Raw genomic sequence first — 18074 nt, 5'->3', positions numbered from 1 at the left:
TCATTCCCAGTTCAGCAAACTAGTTGAACAGTCAGCTTTGCAGACAAATAGACCTGAATTCAAGTTTCCTAGCTGTGAAACTTTCTAGTTGTGGGAACTTAGGCAAGTTTCTTACTTTTTCTAAACCAAAGTATCTTTGTGGAGACAACCAGTCTATTATCTTATTACCCTACCCTATATTTGCTGTAAGGTATAAGTAAAATTGTGTATCTAGATACTTAGTACAAGGCCTTCCACTTAGAGTATGGCAAATGGGAACTCTCATATTTCTTTTGCTGTTGTGTCAAAACTAGCATGCATAGCAGTATCACTGGGGCCCAATTATATACCATCCCTAGGGCATAGATCTACCTCCCATTGAATCCCTGTGCCCTAGCAGAAGGCAAGAACAAAGAATTCTAAATAGACTGTTTATTTTTCTAAGAATCAATATATTTTCTTCCTTTGAAATAAATACAAACCAGTTTGAAAGGTAAGGGGGAATCTATGGGAAAGACAGGGAAGTGGGGACAGGCCCCAGTCTTTTTTTCTTTTTTTTTTTAGTACCAAATGACTCTGGCGCGACCCGGAAACGCAGTTACAAATGAGAATAATTTAAATTCTCCGATAATTACATTATTTACAACAGCAGGGGAGGGGGTCACCTAGTGCCCCTCTTCCGGGCTGGACAGACATCAATCCCACTGCTAGGCTGGGCAGATGCCGGCATGCCTCACCACCTGCAGGGGCCTCAGGCCTCTAGGCAGTATGTATTCTCCTGGCATGAGCAGGCAGAGGTGGTAGGATGGCCTGTTTTAAGCAGTGTCCTAACCTTGGCCCACCACCCTGCTCTACAATACCATGAGGTCACTGGAGCTCTTTCTGACCTGTGGGACCTCTCCTCTCCTTGCACTGAGTCGCTGTGGGCCCTTGGAGTGTTCTGTACAGTCCAGCTGCACTCAGGGCAGGAGGGACCTCCCCCACCCAGCTTCCCCTGAGACTGGCCCCAAGACCAGGAATGAGTCAGTGCAGAGGCCGGTGCCACTCCAGGACAGTGAGCAAAGGGAAGGAGAGAAGTCACAGGGCACTGTAGGTTGGGCAGTATCAGTCGCTATCGCTGGTCTCGCTGCTCTGTTCACCCTGAACCTTGCTACGGTGCTGAAGAGCCCTGTGGTAGGCGATTTGTACTGACTTGCGGATATTTGACTTGCGGCCCTCCAACATCTTCTCTTTGTCTAGGTCCTGGTTCACACCCAGAGGGACCAACTTAGTCCTGGGTAGCCACTGCCTACAGAGAAAGGTGAAGATCAAATAAATCATCTCAGTGAGAACAAGCACTAGCTTTCCTCACTCCATGCTTTCAAAAACACCTCTCCTCAGAACCCACACTGGCAAGAGACTGCTGGGCACTGGGGTTACAGAGACCCAGAGACACAGTCCTTGTCCTCAAGGACTTGCTCACAGCCTAATGATGGAAAGAGTCCAGTCAACAGCTACACTACGGGGTAACCACAAGGTATTTATGAGTGCTAAGAGGAGAAGCCCCGACCTAACTGTCCCATAAGCTCCAGGCAGACTTAACTAGCACTGAATATCATTGGCAGGCAATTAATAAAGACGACATATGTATATGCAACAGAACAGGGATTTAGAGCCTAAATATTTATGTGGGCTTTATCCTTGATACCATAGAGGAAGAGCTGGGAAAATTAAGTCCAGAAGCCCTCTAAGTCAGGGTTGGGAGTCACCCCCATATCTGTCAGTCACTGGTGTTCCTATGGTTTCTAGCCACAGTTCTTTGTTAGCTACTGACCACTTTGCTTGTCAGTCTCATGGTCAACACAACCCTTTTGCTCAAAGAGCTGTTCTTTCATCCATTCCCCATGGATCTGTGACAGCCTGGTCTGCTGCTGGACTTTCCTGGCAGTCTGCCCCATACCACAATGGGTTGCATCTATGGCTGAGTCACACCAAATGCTCCCCACCTTTCTTACCAGGTTCTTTTGTTGTCAAAGAAGAGAACGAGGTAGAGATGCTCTCGGGCTTCCTGGGTCATCTGCTCCCCAAGTTTCAGCACCTCCAGTGGGGGCACAGGGATGGGAACCCCATGGTGGAACATACCTTCTCGGGGCATCTTTGGATCAATGATCTGAGGGTGTAATATGAGCCCAGTTTGGTTCCATTCAATTCCTCCCCAAAGCTCTCCCTTCCCAATAATTTGGAGACTACATCTGAAGCAGGGACAAAAAAGTTGTCATGCTACTAGGATTATTATACTGACCCTTCACTTTTTTCTATGCTAAATTATTTCAGAGCCTAAGGGCAAAAAGAAGGACAAAGGAGTGACAGAGAAACTGACTAGAGGCCTCTATGGGGATACTCAAGCTACATCTTTTTCTACCACTCTTATCTATTAGGGAACCCTGGGTTCCACAGTTCAGTAGAGAGCAGGGAAAGTCCTACAATTGTGAACCTGAGTTCTGGGGTTAGAAAGCAAGAGGCAGGAAGAGAAGTGGAAGCCTACCAGAGCTGGGTATGATGGATACCCTCGGCATTTGGCCCACACCAGGTCCAGAGCGTCCAGAGGGGAGTCCTCATCCTCTGAGAGCCAGCCAGCTCCCCGACCCAGACTCTTCCTCACCACTTCACAGGAAAGGGAGAGAGGGGGTGGATCAGTGGCTGGGGGGCTGGCAAGGCCCTGACACTGAGTGCCCAGCATCCCTGGCTTTGGGTGAAAGTACTTACTGCTGTGGCCCACGCCGCGGCCAGTGCCCACGGAGTAGGCCTCATTCTCAGTGCCTGAGGTATCTTCACTGCTATCCTCTGGGAATGTGCCCCGAGAGAAGGAGGGCTTGCCCCGGCCTTGTTTTGAGGGTGTTGTGCTGTAGACAAAACAGTGGGAACTCAGTTCAAAGAAGAGGAGGAATGGAGAATGGCTTGGCACATGTCTTCTCTTTTAAGTCCCCAGTGTCTAGACTTTTGGAAAGCAGAGACTATATGAAGAATTTCAAACTCACACACTCTAGGGAGCTGGTCATTTTACCAAGGTGGGCTGGAATAAGGTGTGGGGAGTATATGCCTTGTTCAAAGGCGATATGCAGGCACACCAGGCACCCCTGGGATTGAACCCAAGGGCCTTTGATCACTGACCAACACTCCTCAGCCCACCTTATTTTTTATTTTGAGACAGGATCTCACTAAGTTGCCAGAGCTATCCTTGAACTTTCCATCCTTCTGCCTCAGCACCCCTAGTCACTGGGATGATAAGCCTGTGCCACCATTGCCTAGCTGATCCTCTGATTTTTTTAAAAAGAATAGAGATTGGGAATTTTATGTGGCATATCTGGATTCATTTTCTAAAAACACCATGATGGCCAAACAAAATGTATCTGCAGGTCAAATCCAGGACACAGGTACCAGTTTACACTCTCTGCTCTAAACCATTAGCTTAACCCAAGAAGGTTTCTTCCCTTCCATTATGACGACACTGATGTATCCCATTTATTTTGCAGAGATGAGAAACTTGGGTTTGAGCCACCTACTCTAGGCTGAGATGGCTGCCACCCCACTTCTAAAAGGGAAACCTGGAAGGGCTCATTTCTTTGAGTCCTGGAAGGCAATCCCAGAAGGTAGCTTTGATCTGGAGGGCTGGTACCTGGTCCGGTCTGAGGCAGCACTGCTGCTGCTACTGCTGCTGGATTCAGAGTCTGAACTGCTCCGGGGAAGGCTGCAGTCATTGCGGTACACCAAGAAACTCTTCTTCACTGGCTGGTTTCCACTGCTGAAGCCATTGGCTGGTAAGTCTTGGTTGGAGGGAGGGGGAGGAAGGAAGGAACCAGTCAGGAGGATGTAGACCAGAGATAACACAGGGGTAAAAGGGCTTAGAGTGTGGGTTCTCCTTTTAGGCTGGACAATTCCTCAAAACTTGGCCAGCAGAGCTAGCTCTGGGCAGTGTCTACAAGAGCTGGCCACAACCCTGCCCTACTCTTTTGCTTTCCATGGCAGATACTAGCCTTAGGACACAGATGGAATAAAGGGCAGGAGATCCCTGAGGAAGGTGAGAAGAGAAAAAGTGAAGTGATACAATGGAATTGAGGGTAGGGGGGACCCTGCAAAGGAGCCTAGCTGGGTCACAGTGTATCTGATCCTGTCTTCCCAACTGTAAAATGAGAGGATGGAATAAAAGGATTCCTAAGGGAGCCTTTAGCTTCTTTTATGGGAAAATGAAAGGACAGTTGGGAGTATGCTGGAAAAAAATGGCAGCTTTGCTCACTCTCTTGGGGGTCTGGGTGATGGTGAGGCTCACCCATTGGGGGGTCTTCTGTGGACTTATCACTGTCGCTGTCTGAGCTCGAACTGGGCCGGGGGCTCCTACCCCGCTTGCGCTGACGCAGGGAGCCCATGATGGGGAGCTGGGGGGGCCCCACAGGACTGCCTCCGTGGCTGGGGGTCATCTGGCTCTCCCGGTTTTTGGGGGGCCGGCCCGGCCTCTTGGGCGGTCCAGCTGTCTTCGGGTTCTTTTTGGAGAACAGAACTGAGGTTCTCCTGCCCACCTCATGTGCGGGGGTTGAGGACATGTTGGGACCCAGGCCTGGAGCAGAGAAAGAGAGAAGGAGAGTTGGTGAGGGGCCTGACATGAGAAGGGTAGGTGTCCAGGGTCATGCCCTGAGTATACGGGACCATTACTCCAGCTAGAGTTGGGAGAGGATTGGGGGTTATGGAATTTGGAACAGTGACTCACACAAATAGCCAAAGAGGCAGCTAAGAGGCCCCTGATGGGGGAATGAGGGGGAAAGCATAGCTAGCTGTGCAGAAAGGACCTCTGCCTGGGGGCCACAGAGGCTTGAGCGTGTGCTGCAGAGCCAAAGTCTGACTTGCTTTGGGTCCACCTTGCTGTAGGGTTCAGACCTTTGCTCGTCTCCTGGCTGCTGCTCTCCTCCGCGGCACTGTCTGTCTGCCCATCCTTGTCACAGGCTGCTGGGTGGGGTGTCAGACTGCCTCGGCTGGAGGGGCCGTGTCTTTCAGGCCCATCCCGTCCAGTCTCCCGCTGGTGGGCAAGTTTCCGCCGCAATGCTGTCATCTCTTTCTTGATCATTTTCGCTCGCCTCGAGCGGCCTACACTCTGCTTGCTGGCATTCACCTCATCCAGCCGCTCCAGCAACAATTTGAGCTGTTCTTCTACTGGCAGGTGCTTCTGATTCTCCAGCAGGACCAGCCGCTCTTCCTCTGCTGCTAGGGTTAGGGTTAAAGGGAAAAGGTCAGAGTCAGGGCAGCCCACTGGGCCCCATTAAACCTGGGCAGGCAGCAAGAAACCCACTCTTCCCCCCTTGGCTTCTCACCAGGAACAGCTGTAAAATAGCAGCACCAAGATGTGGAATGGCGGGTACTGCTATCCATTCACCCAGTCTGGCTTCTTGGGGAGCATTCCTGGGGATAGCTTGCCACTGCTCAGCCTAGCTGCTTTCTGCCTACACTGCCTGCTCCCAGGAGGGGACTTTTGGAAAGCTGTCCATCCCTGGCATTGGCCTCTATGTGTGTATATGACTTATCACCCACCATCTTCAGCGTGGTGTGGGGCCTCATCTCCAGCCAGGCTGTGAGGGATATGCATGCCCGTCTCAAAGTCAATGCCCATTTTTTCTGCCTGGCGCCGGGCCTGACGAAGCACAGCGCCACCCTGCTCACGGAGCCGCACTGCTGCCCTGTAGAAGATGGTGTCCTTGGCGTTATACTTGAGGCAGTTGCTGACGATGAGGTTGAAGTCCTCCTCAAAATCATCAAAGTTCAGGTAGCGGTAAGCCTCCAAGTTCTGCTTCATGGTGAAAAAGTCCATGGGCTTTTTGATGTGATCTAGGTAGTCAGGTACCTGGGAGAGCAGGGCAAGTATGTCTAAGTAGAGATATGTTCTTATTCCCCTGAAACCTGTTCCTAATAAACCCCCTAAAATGCATCCAGCAACCTCCTCCCACCAGATAGAGGCTGGCATGTAGCACAGGAAAAGGAAAGCTGGATTATAGTCCTAACTTGACCAGTCACAAGCTGTGTGACCTTGGTATGTCTCTTAACGTCTCTGGGCCTTGTACTCCTATTGCTTTTCATTTATCACTAAGACTTATAAGCAGGCTGCTGCCTCAGGCCTCTTATTTTATACCTTTTACACAGGTCCTGCCAGTCAGGACCTAGGGCTTCAGAGCTGGTTCTTTAGGTGCTGAGCCTTCTAAAGTCTCCGTTCTAGGGTTCAGCACCCGGAAAGTGTCTTCCTGCCCTTGGGGTTATTCATTTGGCAGACTCAGTCCCTGCCTCTGGGGAAGGAGTGCAGATTGCCTCCCATTCTGGGCCCTTGGGGTGTGACAGGGACAAGACAGAGTCCAGGTGATACATGTGGCTCCAGTTCATCCTGCCCCAGAGCCACCAGCCCCTCTCTTCAAGGTCCCCACCTAGTTCCTGGCCCAGACCTGCAGCAGGGGTCCAACGGGGAGAAGAACAGAAAGAAGGTGGAGTGAGGGGAAGGGATTCTTACTTCGTCCAATTCGGTTACCTCAGACAGAGGGACCGGCTCGCTGAAGATGTTGCCTGTGTCCTTCTCTTGGAGCTGTTCCAAGGTTTTGCGAAGGAGGATGAGGAAAGGAGTCAGTTGCATCTCCATGGCAATCTGCTGGACCTTAATCTGACACACAAAAAGGCCTGATCAGCCAGGCTCAGGCCAGTTCCTTGGCCTAGAGATCCAAAGAGATGGTCCCAGCTGGTTTGGGAACTCACCTTCCTTCCCACCCCCAATAACTGGGAATGAACTCTCAGGTCTACCTTCTACAAGGTTCTGTTAAGTAGGACAACTACTCTGCCCTTCCACTTCCATGAACTCCCAACATGAGCCACCTGGACTTTGTAAGTTAGAATTCTGTTCATATTCTCTGGGGACATTCTGCTTCCCATAGGCCTGAAGGCACACTCAGTGCCAGAAGAACTGACTCCAGCATCAGCCGTGATGTTTCCTGGTCTGCGCAGATACTTTTCCTTCTCCTGAGTCTGCACTCTCCTTTGAAAAATAAGGCTGACCCAGGAGCACTCACCGTCTCCCTTTTGAGTTTCTCCCGCTTGCGGATCAGTTCTACTAGCAGCCGAGCTCGTTCTAGGTCATGCCGGAGTCGCTGCCAGGACTTGAGCTGTTCTTTGAGGGCCCAGTTTTTATCCTCAGAATCTCTCTGTAGAGGCAAAAAGGGGGATTATCAAGGGATGATCAGACAGTGGGAGGAAAGACCAGAAATGACAGGAAAACCCAGGAGACTTGGGTCAAGGGCAGGTCAAGTCAAGAAGGTGCACAGTAATTTGCTGGTAGTGCTCAATCTGTGTGTCCCCAAGACCTGGCATAGAATAAATGTTCAGCATGTGTCTGTTGAATGAATGAATCAACACACATGAACAAATACCTTCCCACTGAGCTGATAATATATATAGATTTCATGCTGACCTTGGTTTGAGGGCTGGTTTAAAGAAGGAAACAGCCTAAGCCCTCTGATACTGGAAGCTACAGATGCAAACTTTGGTCCTGGTCCTCCTGACACTAATTCCCATAGCCCACAGGGAATTGGACACAGTACCCCAACTTGGTCACAGTTCCTCTGAGACTGGAGGTGTGTCTGCAGGCGTCGCAGCAGTGGAACCCCATTCCGTGACTGCCGCTTCAACGTCCAGTAGCTGTGCAGCCTCTGCATGAACTGGCTCTTTCTCTGGATGGTCAGGCGATTGGTGATTTTACTGAGCCTGGGAGCCAAGGAACAAAAAGGAAAACCTGATTCTCTGAAGCAGAACAGGGGTCTCTGGCAAATGAGAGTTCCCAAATGGAGATGAATAGGGAATATGTCTCTGGTCAAAAAGGTCTGTGACTCTGGGCTTAAGGCAAAGATCACAGAATGGTATCTTCCATGACAGTGCAGCAGATCAGAACCCAAGCTTCCAGCACTATGCCAGATCCTTGACTTCCTGGTGTCTAGGTAAAGCTCTGCCTCTAGACTACATTAGCCACTGCAGTCCAGAGAACTATTTGACCCAGGAATTTCCTCTCAGATTGGGCCTTTGAAAGCTGAGATATAGTTGGAATCACTTGTCTCATTGGCCTTTTGGCCAAGATTAAGTGAAGATAAATTACAACTGTATTGTATTTTTGTATTGGAGCAGAGATTTCTGGTGAGAGTTAAAAGTAACTGATGATCATGGCCCAAATGAGCAGCAGCTCACACTCCACTATTGGGATTGACCAGGTCTCGGGCACACCAAATATGCACTCTACCACTGAGCCACACCCCAGCCCTCCACAACTTCTTGAGTCTTCCCTTCTGTGCTTTTCACTCTACTACTGTCTTCTTGATCAGATCATTTTTTCATTGTGGCTGTTTCATCCTCTTTTTTCCTCACAAACCATACCATCAAAATGTAGGCAGTTTAAAACACCTGTTAGGTCTTTCAGTCAAAGGTTCGGGATTCTGGCTCCTACTGTAAAAGTCAGGTGACTTGGGGCTGGGGTTGTAGGTCCATGGTAGAGCGCTTGCCTAGCATGTGTGAAGCACTGGGTTCGATCCTCAGCACCATATGAAAACAAATTTTTTTAAAAAATCAGGTAACATGATAATCTCTTTAGGAATTTTTTATATTTCTATGCAGCTCCTGATAGGGAAAGGATAACCTAGCCTTGCTATTCTACTCAGAAGCCTGTCAGTTCTTTTCCAGCTGAGCTTATTCTTCCGTCCCCTGCCTATCCAACTGTGCCCCACATACCTGTGTGGTGGGATGCAGGGCACTGACACCACAGGTGCTGCTGCCCGCTTCTCTGCCAAGATCTTCCGTGCCTTCTTCATCTTTATCCGGGACTTGGCCTTGGCCTTCTTGACCTTCTCTGAGCTCCAGCCCTTACCCTCATCTTCCTCTTCATCCTCATCTTCCTCACCCTCACTGTGGGATAAGGCAGGCAGGCGGCGGGCAGAGCCTGGGGGTGTGTGGATGTCGCAGTAGGCTGTCTTGCGGACACTGAAAGAGGTGCCATTGGCACCCGTCTCCCGCACTGGTTCCATTTTCATGTAAAGGCCAGCCTGCTGGGCGCATGTCACATGGAAGGCTGTATAGCAGTTGGCCTTGTGGCACTGAATGCAGGCCCCTGAGCCCCGCTGTTTGCAAATGTAGCAGGTAAGCTTCCAGCGTGCTGGTGGGATGTGCTCGATGCTATCAATAGGCTCTAGGAAGACTGTGTTGGCGAAGCAGACCTCGGGGATCCACAGGGCACACACCACATGGGCCCAGCGCCCGTCATCTGTCTGCTTGAAGGCACCACCCTTGTTGGGGCACAGGGCACAGTCCACAGCACGGGAGGGTGACTGTAGGCAACGGCGGCACAGCCACTGGCCCTCAGGGATATAGGGGACACCGTAGCACTCCTGGTGTACGGCCAGGTTGCACATGTCACAGAAGAGGATGACATTGCTGTTCTGGCACTCACCATCATTGCAGATACAGCACACAGCATCCTCGTCCACTAGTGCATTGGGGTCACCTTTATTGTGACTCTCAAAGTAGGACTCTTTTTCCAGCCGGTCCATTAGGTACTCAAAGATCTCCTGTGGGATTGGACTCACACCCTCTGTCTTTCGCCGCTCATTCATGATATCCAGCCAGATGTAATCCTCCTCATCCATGTCATACTCAACTTCCTCATCCAGCTCTTCTGCAGACTTCTCAATGTACCTGAAGTGCACAAAGGCAGTTCAGCATCACATGGTTGAGATTCTCCTATCTTAGAGAAAACGAGTGGTGTCCATTGCCAAACACTTACTCTAAACCTGTGCCTTTACTCATGCTGGCTTGCTTGATCCTCACCCTAATCCCAGGTACTAGAGACACTACACTCATTCCTGTTTTGAAGGAAATGAAGTGTAAAGCTTGGGTAAGTTAATGCACCTGCCCCAGCTCACTTGTGAGAAAGTGGTAGAGCTAGAGTATGAATCCAGGCCTATCTCTACAAAAGCTCAAGTCTTAGCTGCTATGAGACACCATCTCCCTTTTGGTATAGAACTGAGGATCTGATTCCTAAAGGGAAGACAGTGGCAGCAGGACCCATTGTGGTAGTCTGGATGACAGTACAAAGAGCCGGGGAAGGAAGATCCTTGATATCACTGGCAAATTATTTATAAATTACTTTAGCACCAACTGGCAGGCCCTTGACTAGAGATGATGGGTCTTTCTCTCAGTTGGTGCTTGCATCAGCTCAGGGCTCCCTCAAACTCTAGGTATTATGTTTGTTCTCAAAACTAGATTCATTGAGTATTTACAATGAACTTGATAATAATCAAAGCTAGATTCATTGAGTATTTACAATGAACCAAGCATTATGCTAACTTACCACAGTAGGCATAGGGTCAATGGTCTTTTCTTGTGGGGGTGGTATTGGGAATTGAACCCAGAGACCTTCCACTACTGAGCCGTATCCCTAGCCTTTTTATTTTTTAGAGAGAGAGAGAGACAGAGAGAATTTTTTTAATATTTATTATTTAGTTTTCGGCGGACACAACATCTTTGTATGTGGTGCTGAGGATCGAACCCAGGCCGCACGCATGCCAGGCGAGCGCGCAACCGCTTGAGCCACATCCCCAGCCCTTTTTGTTTTATAAGACAGGTCTTGCTATGTTGCCAAGGCTGGCCTAGAACTTGAGATCCTCCTGCCTCAGCCTCTTGAGTCACCTGGATTACAGAGTGTGCACTGCAGCTGGCTAAATGTTCTATCTTCATTTTGAAGATGAGGAAACTAAAGCTTTGAGAAGTTAATTAACTGCCCTATTTAATATAAGACAGGGGAGCTGCAGAGCTGGCATCTAATCTCCAGTCCCAGAACTCTTTACCTCCACCCTGTAGCACCTGCTGGCCTAGAATGGAGAGTTGCTCCTGGTACTTGTGATACAGAGCAAGCACCCCATGTTTGCCATGTTCTTGGTGGCCTGGACTCTGGCACTGTAAACTATAGAGTACAATGAAAAGATTAGGGTTTCAGTTTCTAATAAACCTGGACTTAAATCCTCCATCTGCCACTCTGACCTTCAGACGTCACCTTTCTTCTCTGAACCTTGGTTTAATTGACTACAGAATGAGAATAATGCTATCTACTCACAAACACTATCAAGATTACATTGAATCACAAGAATGAATGTCCAAAATCAAGTAGCACACAGCAGATCCTAGCAACATTTTAGTTCCTGTCTCTACTCTCCTCTTTCCACCTGGGGAATGGGGCTCTGAGCTGGCCTAATGCACACAGGCTCTGAAGCCATATTGCCTGGGCCCTGTGGATACGTGAGTCAAGCTCTCTGGGCATCAGTCTCCTCATCTGTGAAGTGATGATGCTAACATAAACCTACTTCACGTTGCTGTTATGACTATGAAATGAGTTACAGCTAAAGTGCTTCGGACAGTGCTTGGCACAGATTGAGTACTCAGCAAATGTTAACTTTATTAGCTTTTGTACAGTCCTGACCCACCCTGCCTTGCATTACAGTTGTTTATGTGTCTCACTCCTCCACTACAGGACAGGCAGGGAGATCAGGTCTGATTCACTACACAGAAATAGGCGCTCACTGTTGTGCATTTAAAAGGCATTCTGGAGGTGGCAGGAAGGAGAGACTAAAATGTTGTCTGTAGGATGCAGCTTTTTCCTTAGTCCTTTACCTCTTACCAAGGGTGACTGCAACCTGTGCTCTTTGAACAAGGGTATGACTCAGGGCTGGTGTGAACCATCTGGATCCTTTCAGGCCCTGCACCAGATCTCCTGAGCACTGGGTCTCACCCTTTCCTCTGCCATGACACATGTGACATATTGTCTTGGTGCATAACACACTCCCACAGTCTCCCAGATTACAGGCTGCAGCATAGATAAGGTGGCCGCATGTCATGCACAATTCCTGGCACACTGCCCTCTCCCTCCCCTACAAGGAAGCATATCAGAATGCAAGCAAGAGAAAGTGATGTGATTAGAGATGACCTCAGATCTTTTGAATTTATATAAAAAATAAACCATTTACAGAACGTGGACTTGCTAACAATGATAATTATATACAACACACCTCCTAACTGACTGCAGTGTGCCAGCTGAGAACTGCTGTCCTGGAGAATAGATCTGATCCCCAAGAGGAAAGAGTGAACCTGTGTGGAGGGAGAAAAGCTGCTGAGTGAGCTGGGCTGGACTGCATGTCAGAGCAGAGAGCTCAAGAGCCCTAAGGAGAAGGGGGGCCCAGACAAGGGTCTGTTTTGAGGTTGAGAGTGAGCATAATAGTCGATGCTAACAGAAAAGAGAAAGAGACTCTGGAAAGCTAGAAGGAGTGAGAATTGGGCTGAACAGATGAAAGAATAGGAAAAAGAAAAAAGGGAGACTGGTTAAAACTGAAATGAGAGAAAGTATCGTAATGGGTCATATCACTTGTGTTCCCACAGATTTGCATTCAGAAAACTGAATTTCATATAACACCATGTAGACTACATTTTTGGTTTAAAAAGAAACAGCCTCAGCAATGGTGAGGTGATAAGCAACTCAGTGAGATATGTGTATCTAAATAAAATACAAAAAAGGGCTAGGGATATGGTTCAGTGGTTGAGTGCCCCTGAGTTCCATCCCTAGCAGCACCCCCCGACATCAAAACATAAAAACTGCCCTACTAAGACCATCAGAATACCCTCTTTGTCTTGAAAACTAAAACTCTAATATCTGGGTTTTATACTTGGTTTTTGTCATATGTGTGACTTCAATAGGAGCTACTGAGGCTAATTCTTGGAAGGAGTGGGGTACACTCCTTCAAAAGAAGGAATACAAGAAGTAAATGGAAGAAAGGGCCCCTGGAGAAGTACAAAACACAGGCAGTGGAATATTGGCTTAAGCATGCTAAAGGATGGGGGACAACAGAATGCTGGGGAAATTACCTCTACAGATTCAGAAACTGCTTTGAGAACCTTACAGAGGAACACTGTGCCTGCTCTACAGATGGGGTCTCTAGAACACCAGAAGCTGGATGTATTCCTCATACTCACACAGTGAGAATTAGAAGAGGGTGAGAATTAGAAATGAGATTGTGGGTATAGTGGAAATAATGCAGCTTTGCCTGGAGTCAGAGAGACCTGGGTTAGTTCATCTATCTACTTTGCATAGATCTGACACACATTTTGGATCATGGCTTCCTCACCTGTAATGAGAACAATACCTAACTGAGAGAGTTGTGAAAATAAAATAAGGGAGTGACTGTAAAGTACTCGGGGCCTGACATGTGGCAGTGCAGAGTAAGTACCATCATTAGCAGAGGTCCAGTTCCTCTCACTGCCCTGGAAAGATCAGTTCACTTCCTATCCTTTATCCTATCACCCTCCTATCTATCACTGGTTCCTGAACCCTGCTTGACCAGTTTTCCAGGTGGGAAACAGAGGTGGCCTTACCGGTAATAGGAAGTTGGTCGGGGTGGGGCATCAGGGGTGTCCTGCTCCAGCTCCCGGTATACCACCTCTGGCAGCTTGGGGGTGGCACTTGCAGAAGCATTATGGTGGTGATGATGGTTGGAGTCCTTACGTTTCTCCTTGTTCTTATGCTTGCCTGACTTAGGAGTAGCAGCAGGCGTTTCAGTGTTCTCCTTGTTACTTCCATTCTCAGGGGCCTCCTCAGGGGCTTCCTCGTCCTCTGATACCACATCCAGGTTGTCAAAGATGCTGATGCGGTGGACACGGCCATGCAGGTCCACCTCCACCATGCGCTGAGCCTGTGCGTAGCTCATCACCTCACGGCCTGGTGACTGTGATACCTCTGAGGGGCTGGGTGACTGCTTGTTGGCTGGGCGTGACTGCCGTCCCTTCTTCTTGTGCTTGCGGAGTGGAGTCTGCTGTGGGGGCGGCGGGTTGTCGTGGTCATAGTGGTATAGGTGGTATTCAATACCACTATAACTCTTGTAAACCTTGCGGCAGGTCTCCACAGGGCACTCGTATGGTGGTTTAGTTGCCCGCAAGTTGTGGCAGAAAGTCTTCACGTCAAAGTCCACCCCCATGCTGTCACATCTAGAATACATGGATAAGTTAACATAGGCCTGGGAAAGAGTTCCTGGCTGTGTGAATCAAAGACACCATCTCTTTACTCCTCCTTGTCCTCAGGGGTCATCTGGTCCTGGCCAGCCCCCTTGTATAGTGTTTCCAAATGCCATCACTTCCACCACAGTCCTGGTCTGGGTCCTCATTACCTCTGACCTAAGTCTCAATTCATCTAAACCAATTCATGCTGTAGCCAAAGTGATATTTTAAGGATCACTCCAAGCTCTTAACAAAAGGTCTCCTGATGTTCTCTAGCATAATATTCAAATTCTCTGTGATAACATCCAAGACACTCCTTTCACTGCCTAGTACCAATCTCCATTTCTAGATTCTTTTCACCAGTTACAGTTCTTTCTATCTTTACAAGGCAACCTGCCAATCCCTGAACATTATAACCTCCCAAGATACAGATTATCTCTATTAGGAATACCCTCCAATCTCTCCGAATGATGGGTTCCAAAACCCAACAGTCACTTAAGTTATGTCTTCTTTGACTCCCCAAGAGGAGCAGTTTCCACAATGTTCCAGTCTCACTTCCAGCATGGCACTTAGCACACTGGAATTTATGTACCCTTCCACTAAACAGCTAAGCAGTAAACACACCAGCGCCTATCCCTTTCTGTGTCCTCAGTACCCCAGCATGCCATGGGCACAGCTTTTGGCAAACAAATAACCTGTGAATGAACAGCTGAATGAGGAGATCGCCAGAACTGGAGTTGAGAGGTATGGAATGAAGGCTAATATTAGCCCATGGAGAGCCCTGAATGGGTAGTCAACAATTTAGTCAACTCCAACAGAAATCACTGAATTTGTTCACTTCTGAGATCTTTATGGGGATCCTCACCCTGGATATGATGGAGCTAAGTGAAAACAGGTTATTTACTCAGAGAAGGTGCCATGCACTACATTTGAGATTCTTATCCACCCATTCATGCACCATTAACTGAGTGCCTACCAAGTACAGCGCCCTAGGAGTACAAACAGGAACAAGACAATCTAGGCATGCTGGGCTACATGCCCAGCGTCAGGGGCAGCCCTTCCCCCTCCCCAATGTTCCTGGGTGAGTGAAGACAGCAGATGGCACCAAACCCCAGGACGCCCAGCTTGGTCAGAGACTGCCCCAATTTCTCTCGGCCTAGTTGAGTTCAACAATTCAGCTAGGGGCTTGGTACAATCACAGGCAAAGCCACCCTGAACTCCCTGACAAACCTGACCCTGGGACCTCTCCTTTGACTTAACCAGGCAAGTGGGCGGTTCCAACCCCTCAGTCAAAAGCCCCTGAATTCCACATCAGGAAAGCTACACCTTCAGCTCTAACTTCCTTCCACTTCGTAGCTGGGGCTGTGTCTTTAAACACAAACCAACTAAGGCGCAAACAAGATCTCCTCTTTCCAAGTCGGGTCCCAGGTGAATGCTGTAGCTCTGGCTTTGCTGCCCTAGCTCTCAAAGTGGCACAGGGCCCCTGCAATGTCCCGCTGGGACCCGGCAGCAGAGGCACAGCGGTGAGAGGCGAGAACTTAGACTTGAAAGCCCACAGGGAAGGACCGTAACCCGGGGGTAAGGTTGCTGTATAAGTCCCCACCCCGCCTCGGAGCTTTGGGGCTGCAGGAAGTAGGAGAAAGGGGCGGAGGGACCTGGTTGGCCTCGGCGGAGCCCACAGCCCTCTCTCCCGGATGAGGTGCCGTTTCCCCTTCGTCGAGGTAACAAGTTCAACAAGGCTCCCCTCCTGCCATGGCCCAGGCAGCCCCGAATGATACACTGTTGCCCGGGGATGCCCGCCGAGAGCTAATGCACTGTCAGTTCTGCCGGCTGGAGTGGCCCGAGGGGCACCCGAGCCAGGCCGCTGAGTGCGCGCCCCGTAAAGGTAAACTATCCTTTTCCCCCTGGCCACCTCCGCCCTGGTCCCAGGCGCATACTCACCGGCCACCTCGAGTCCGGGTTCATCGCCGGGGGCGCCCGCCGGGGCTCCGACCCCACTTGGGGAGGCCGGCGGGGAAAGACGGGCCGGGAAGGGGGAGCCCCAACTCCGGAGACAGTAGAGCTCGCCACCCCGGCCCCCTGCCGCCCCACGCTCCGGCCCCGGCTCCCCGGGATTCCCGCGCTGACCCCCGCCGTTCCCGGTCCCGCCGGCGCCCCAGTGTCTCAACTCCGTCGGTCGCCGCCCGTTTCGCGAGCCTCTAGATTGCCTAGCCTCGGGACCCGGCGCCGCCGAAACAATGGAGGATCCTGGAGGCAGCGAGGGGACAGCGGCGGCGGAGACCGTGGCGGCAAAGGCAGTGGCAGCGGCGGCGGCGGCGGCAGCAGCGGCGGCGACGGCGTCTGCGCAGGTAAACGCGGCGCCGCGGCGCTGCCGAGCTGCGCTTTCGCCACGGATCTCCGCCTGCCCTCTGGGGTGCAAGAGGCCATGCTCTGGGGCTTGGAAAGGCCCCGGACACCCCACAGGGCTCGGCTAGCACCTCCACCTTAGAGTTGAGTTTCTGGAGGCTGAAGTCGCAGTGCTTGGGATCGGGGGTCGTCAGGCCGTTTGTGGCGAATCTGCGGCCGCGGACGGTGAGCGCGGGGCTGGGCCTAAGGAGCCCGCCCTTCTCCCCTCCCCCTCCGCCTCCTCCCTCCCCGCCCGCCCTCCCGCTGGCGCGGCGGCTGCGGTAGGGACCTGGCCTTGGTCTCCGAGGAAGGCGGCGAGGCGGGGCGGGAGCGCGGGGCGGGGCTGGGGGCAGGGCCGGAGCCAGAGGGACGCGGGCTGGAGCCTAAGGGGGCCGGGAGTTGTGGATCGGGGCGGGCGGGGTGGAAGAATAGACCGTCCTGTGGGGCGGGGTTTGAGGGGAGGGGGCGGGGCTATGTGCAAAGCGGGGCCCAGTCAGGAGAATAGGGGCAGGAGGACGGCGGGGTAAATAGTGGGGCTCAACAGAAGAGTGGGCCTGAGGAAAGAAAGGGCGGAGCTTTGGATGGGTCTGGAAGGTGGAGCTGGACTGGGGATAAAGGATGGAACTGGGAAAAAAAATGATGCTGAAGGGAAAGGGCGGGGCTTGGGAAGGGCAAAGGGGCGGGGCTGGAGGGAAAGGGCGGACGGAATAGAGTAACGGGGCGGGAGTGAAGGAAAGGGAACGAGCTTGGAAAAGGTAAAAGAGAGGGACTGGAGGAAAGATGTGATTCTGAGGGGAGTCGCATTTGGGGAAGTGCAGGGTGCTGGTGGGTGCGAAAGTGGTGGGATCCAGGGGCTGGGAAACTGATGGGTTGGCAGGGATTTGCAGCATAGTTGCAGGTTGTTTGGAAGATCTTTGGAAGAGCTGCTGGGAAATGGAGTGCTTGCCTGGTATGCATGAGGACTTTGGTTTGATTCCTCACCGTTGCCCAAAATAAATAACAGCTGACTTAATGTGACTGTGCTACTTCCTAGCTATGTGAACGTGGGCAAGTTGTTAAATTCTTCCTCATCTTCCATATAATTGTAAAACGGAACTCGAAAACTGTTGTCAGTTCTTGGGGGTTTTAGAGAACTTGGATGCCAGAAGACATCCTTGTTAAACAGGGTTTCAGTAGTTTTGTTATCTAGGAGGATGAAAGGGTCTTCTAAGATTCTGGAGCATATGACAACTTCTGTTTTATCACAATGCAAACTTTGCATTCAACTCCCCAAAATGCACTTGGGAGGTGTACTGGGGATTGAGCCTAACTTTACCACTAGATACATCCTTAGCCTTTATTTTTTTATTATTTTATTTATTTATTTTAGATAGAGTCTTGCCAAGTTGCTGAGGCTGGCCTCAACCTTGCAATCCTCCTGCTAATCCTCCTTCAGACTTACTGTGATTACAGGCATGGGCCACCGAGCACAGCTTGCGTATATTTTCACTTTTAAGGTTTTCCATAAAACATCACAGTAAAATTGAAATTTCAGAAAGATGTTGGCTAGCTAAGATTTTGGGGTCTGAACTCCTGATGAATTACTGTACAGAAGTGACTTATGGGGCTGGGGTTGTGGCCCAGTGATAGAGCGCTTG

The 18074-nt window shown here is 50.4% G+C and overlaps 1 protein-coding gene and 1 long non-coding RNA gene across 11 annotated transcripts in view; one reads left to right on the top strand and one right to left on the bottom strand.

Annotated features, from left to right (window-relative positions):
* Positions 1 to 396: 396 nt before the first annotated feature.
* On the bottom strand, positions 397 to 16644 carry Brpf1 (bromodomain and PHD finger containing 1). Of its 10 annotated transcripts, none has more exons than XM_027931801.2 (14): positions 15994 to 16641; positions 13435 to 14043; positions 8752 to 9711; positions 7578 to 7740; positions 7050 to 7181; positions 6500 to 6646; positions 5536 to 5845; positions 4888 to 5211; positions 4286 to 4570; positions 3635 to 3782; positions 2725 to 2861; positions 2504 to 2622; positions 1974 to 2128; positions 397 to 1267 (listed from the first exon to the last, which is right to left on the bottom strand). In XM_027931801.2, the coding sequence occupies exons 2-14, from the start codon at positions 14031 to 14033 to the stop codon at positions 1084 to 1086; spliced, it is 3663 nt and encodes a 1220-aa protein (XP_027787602.1). In that variant the 5' UTR covers positions 14034 to 14043; positions 15994 to 16641; the 3' UTR covers positions 397 to 1083. The 10 variants fall into 10 exon arrangements, with proteins under 10 accessions (XP_027787602.1, XP_027787603.1, XP_027787604.1 ...); XM_027931802.2 differs by having other exon boundaries at positions 4888 to 5208; XM_027931803.2 differs by having other exon boundaries at positions 6518 to 6646.
* The window catches only part of LOC114089856 (uncharacterized), a 29825-nt gene continuing 27391 nt past the window's right edge, over positions 15641 to 18074 (top strand). Inside the window, exon 1 of the long non-coding RNA XR_003582245.2 lies at positions 15641 to 15937. This is a non-coding gene — a long non-coding RNA (uncharacterized lncRNA). The remainder of the gene's footprint in view (positions 15938 to 18074) is intronic.

This window comes from Marmota flaviventris, chromosome 20 (assembly GCF_047511675.1).
Source record: "Marmota flaviventris isolate mMarFla1 chromosome 20, mMarFla1.hap1, whole genome shotgun sequence".
Taxonomy (NCBI): Eukaryota; Metazoa; Chordata; class Mammalia; order Rodentia; family Sciuridae; genus Marmota; species Marmota flaviventris.
This window is presented reverse-complemented; position numbering and strand designations above follow the sequence as displayed.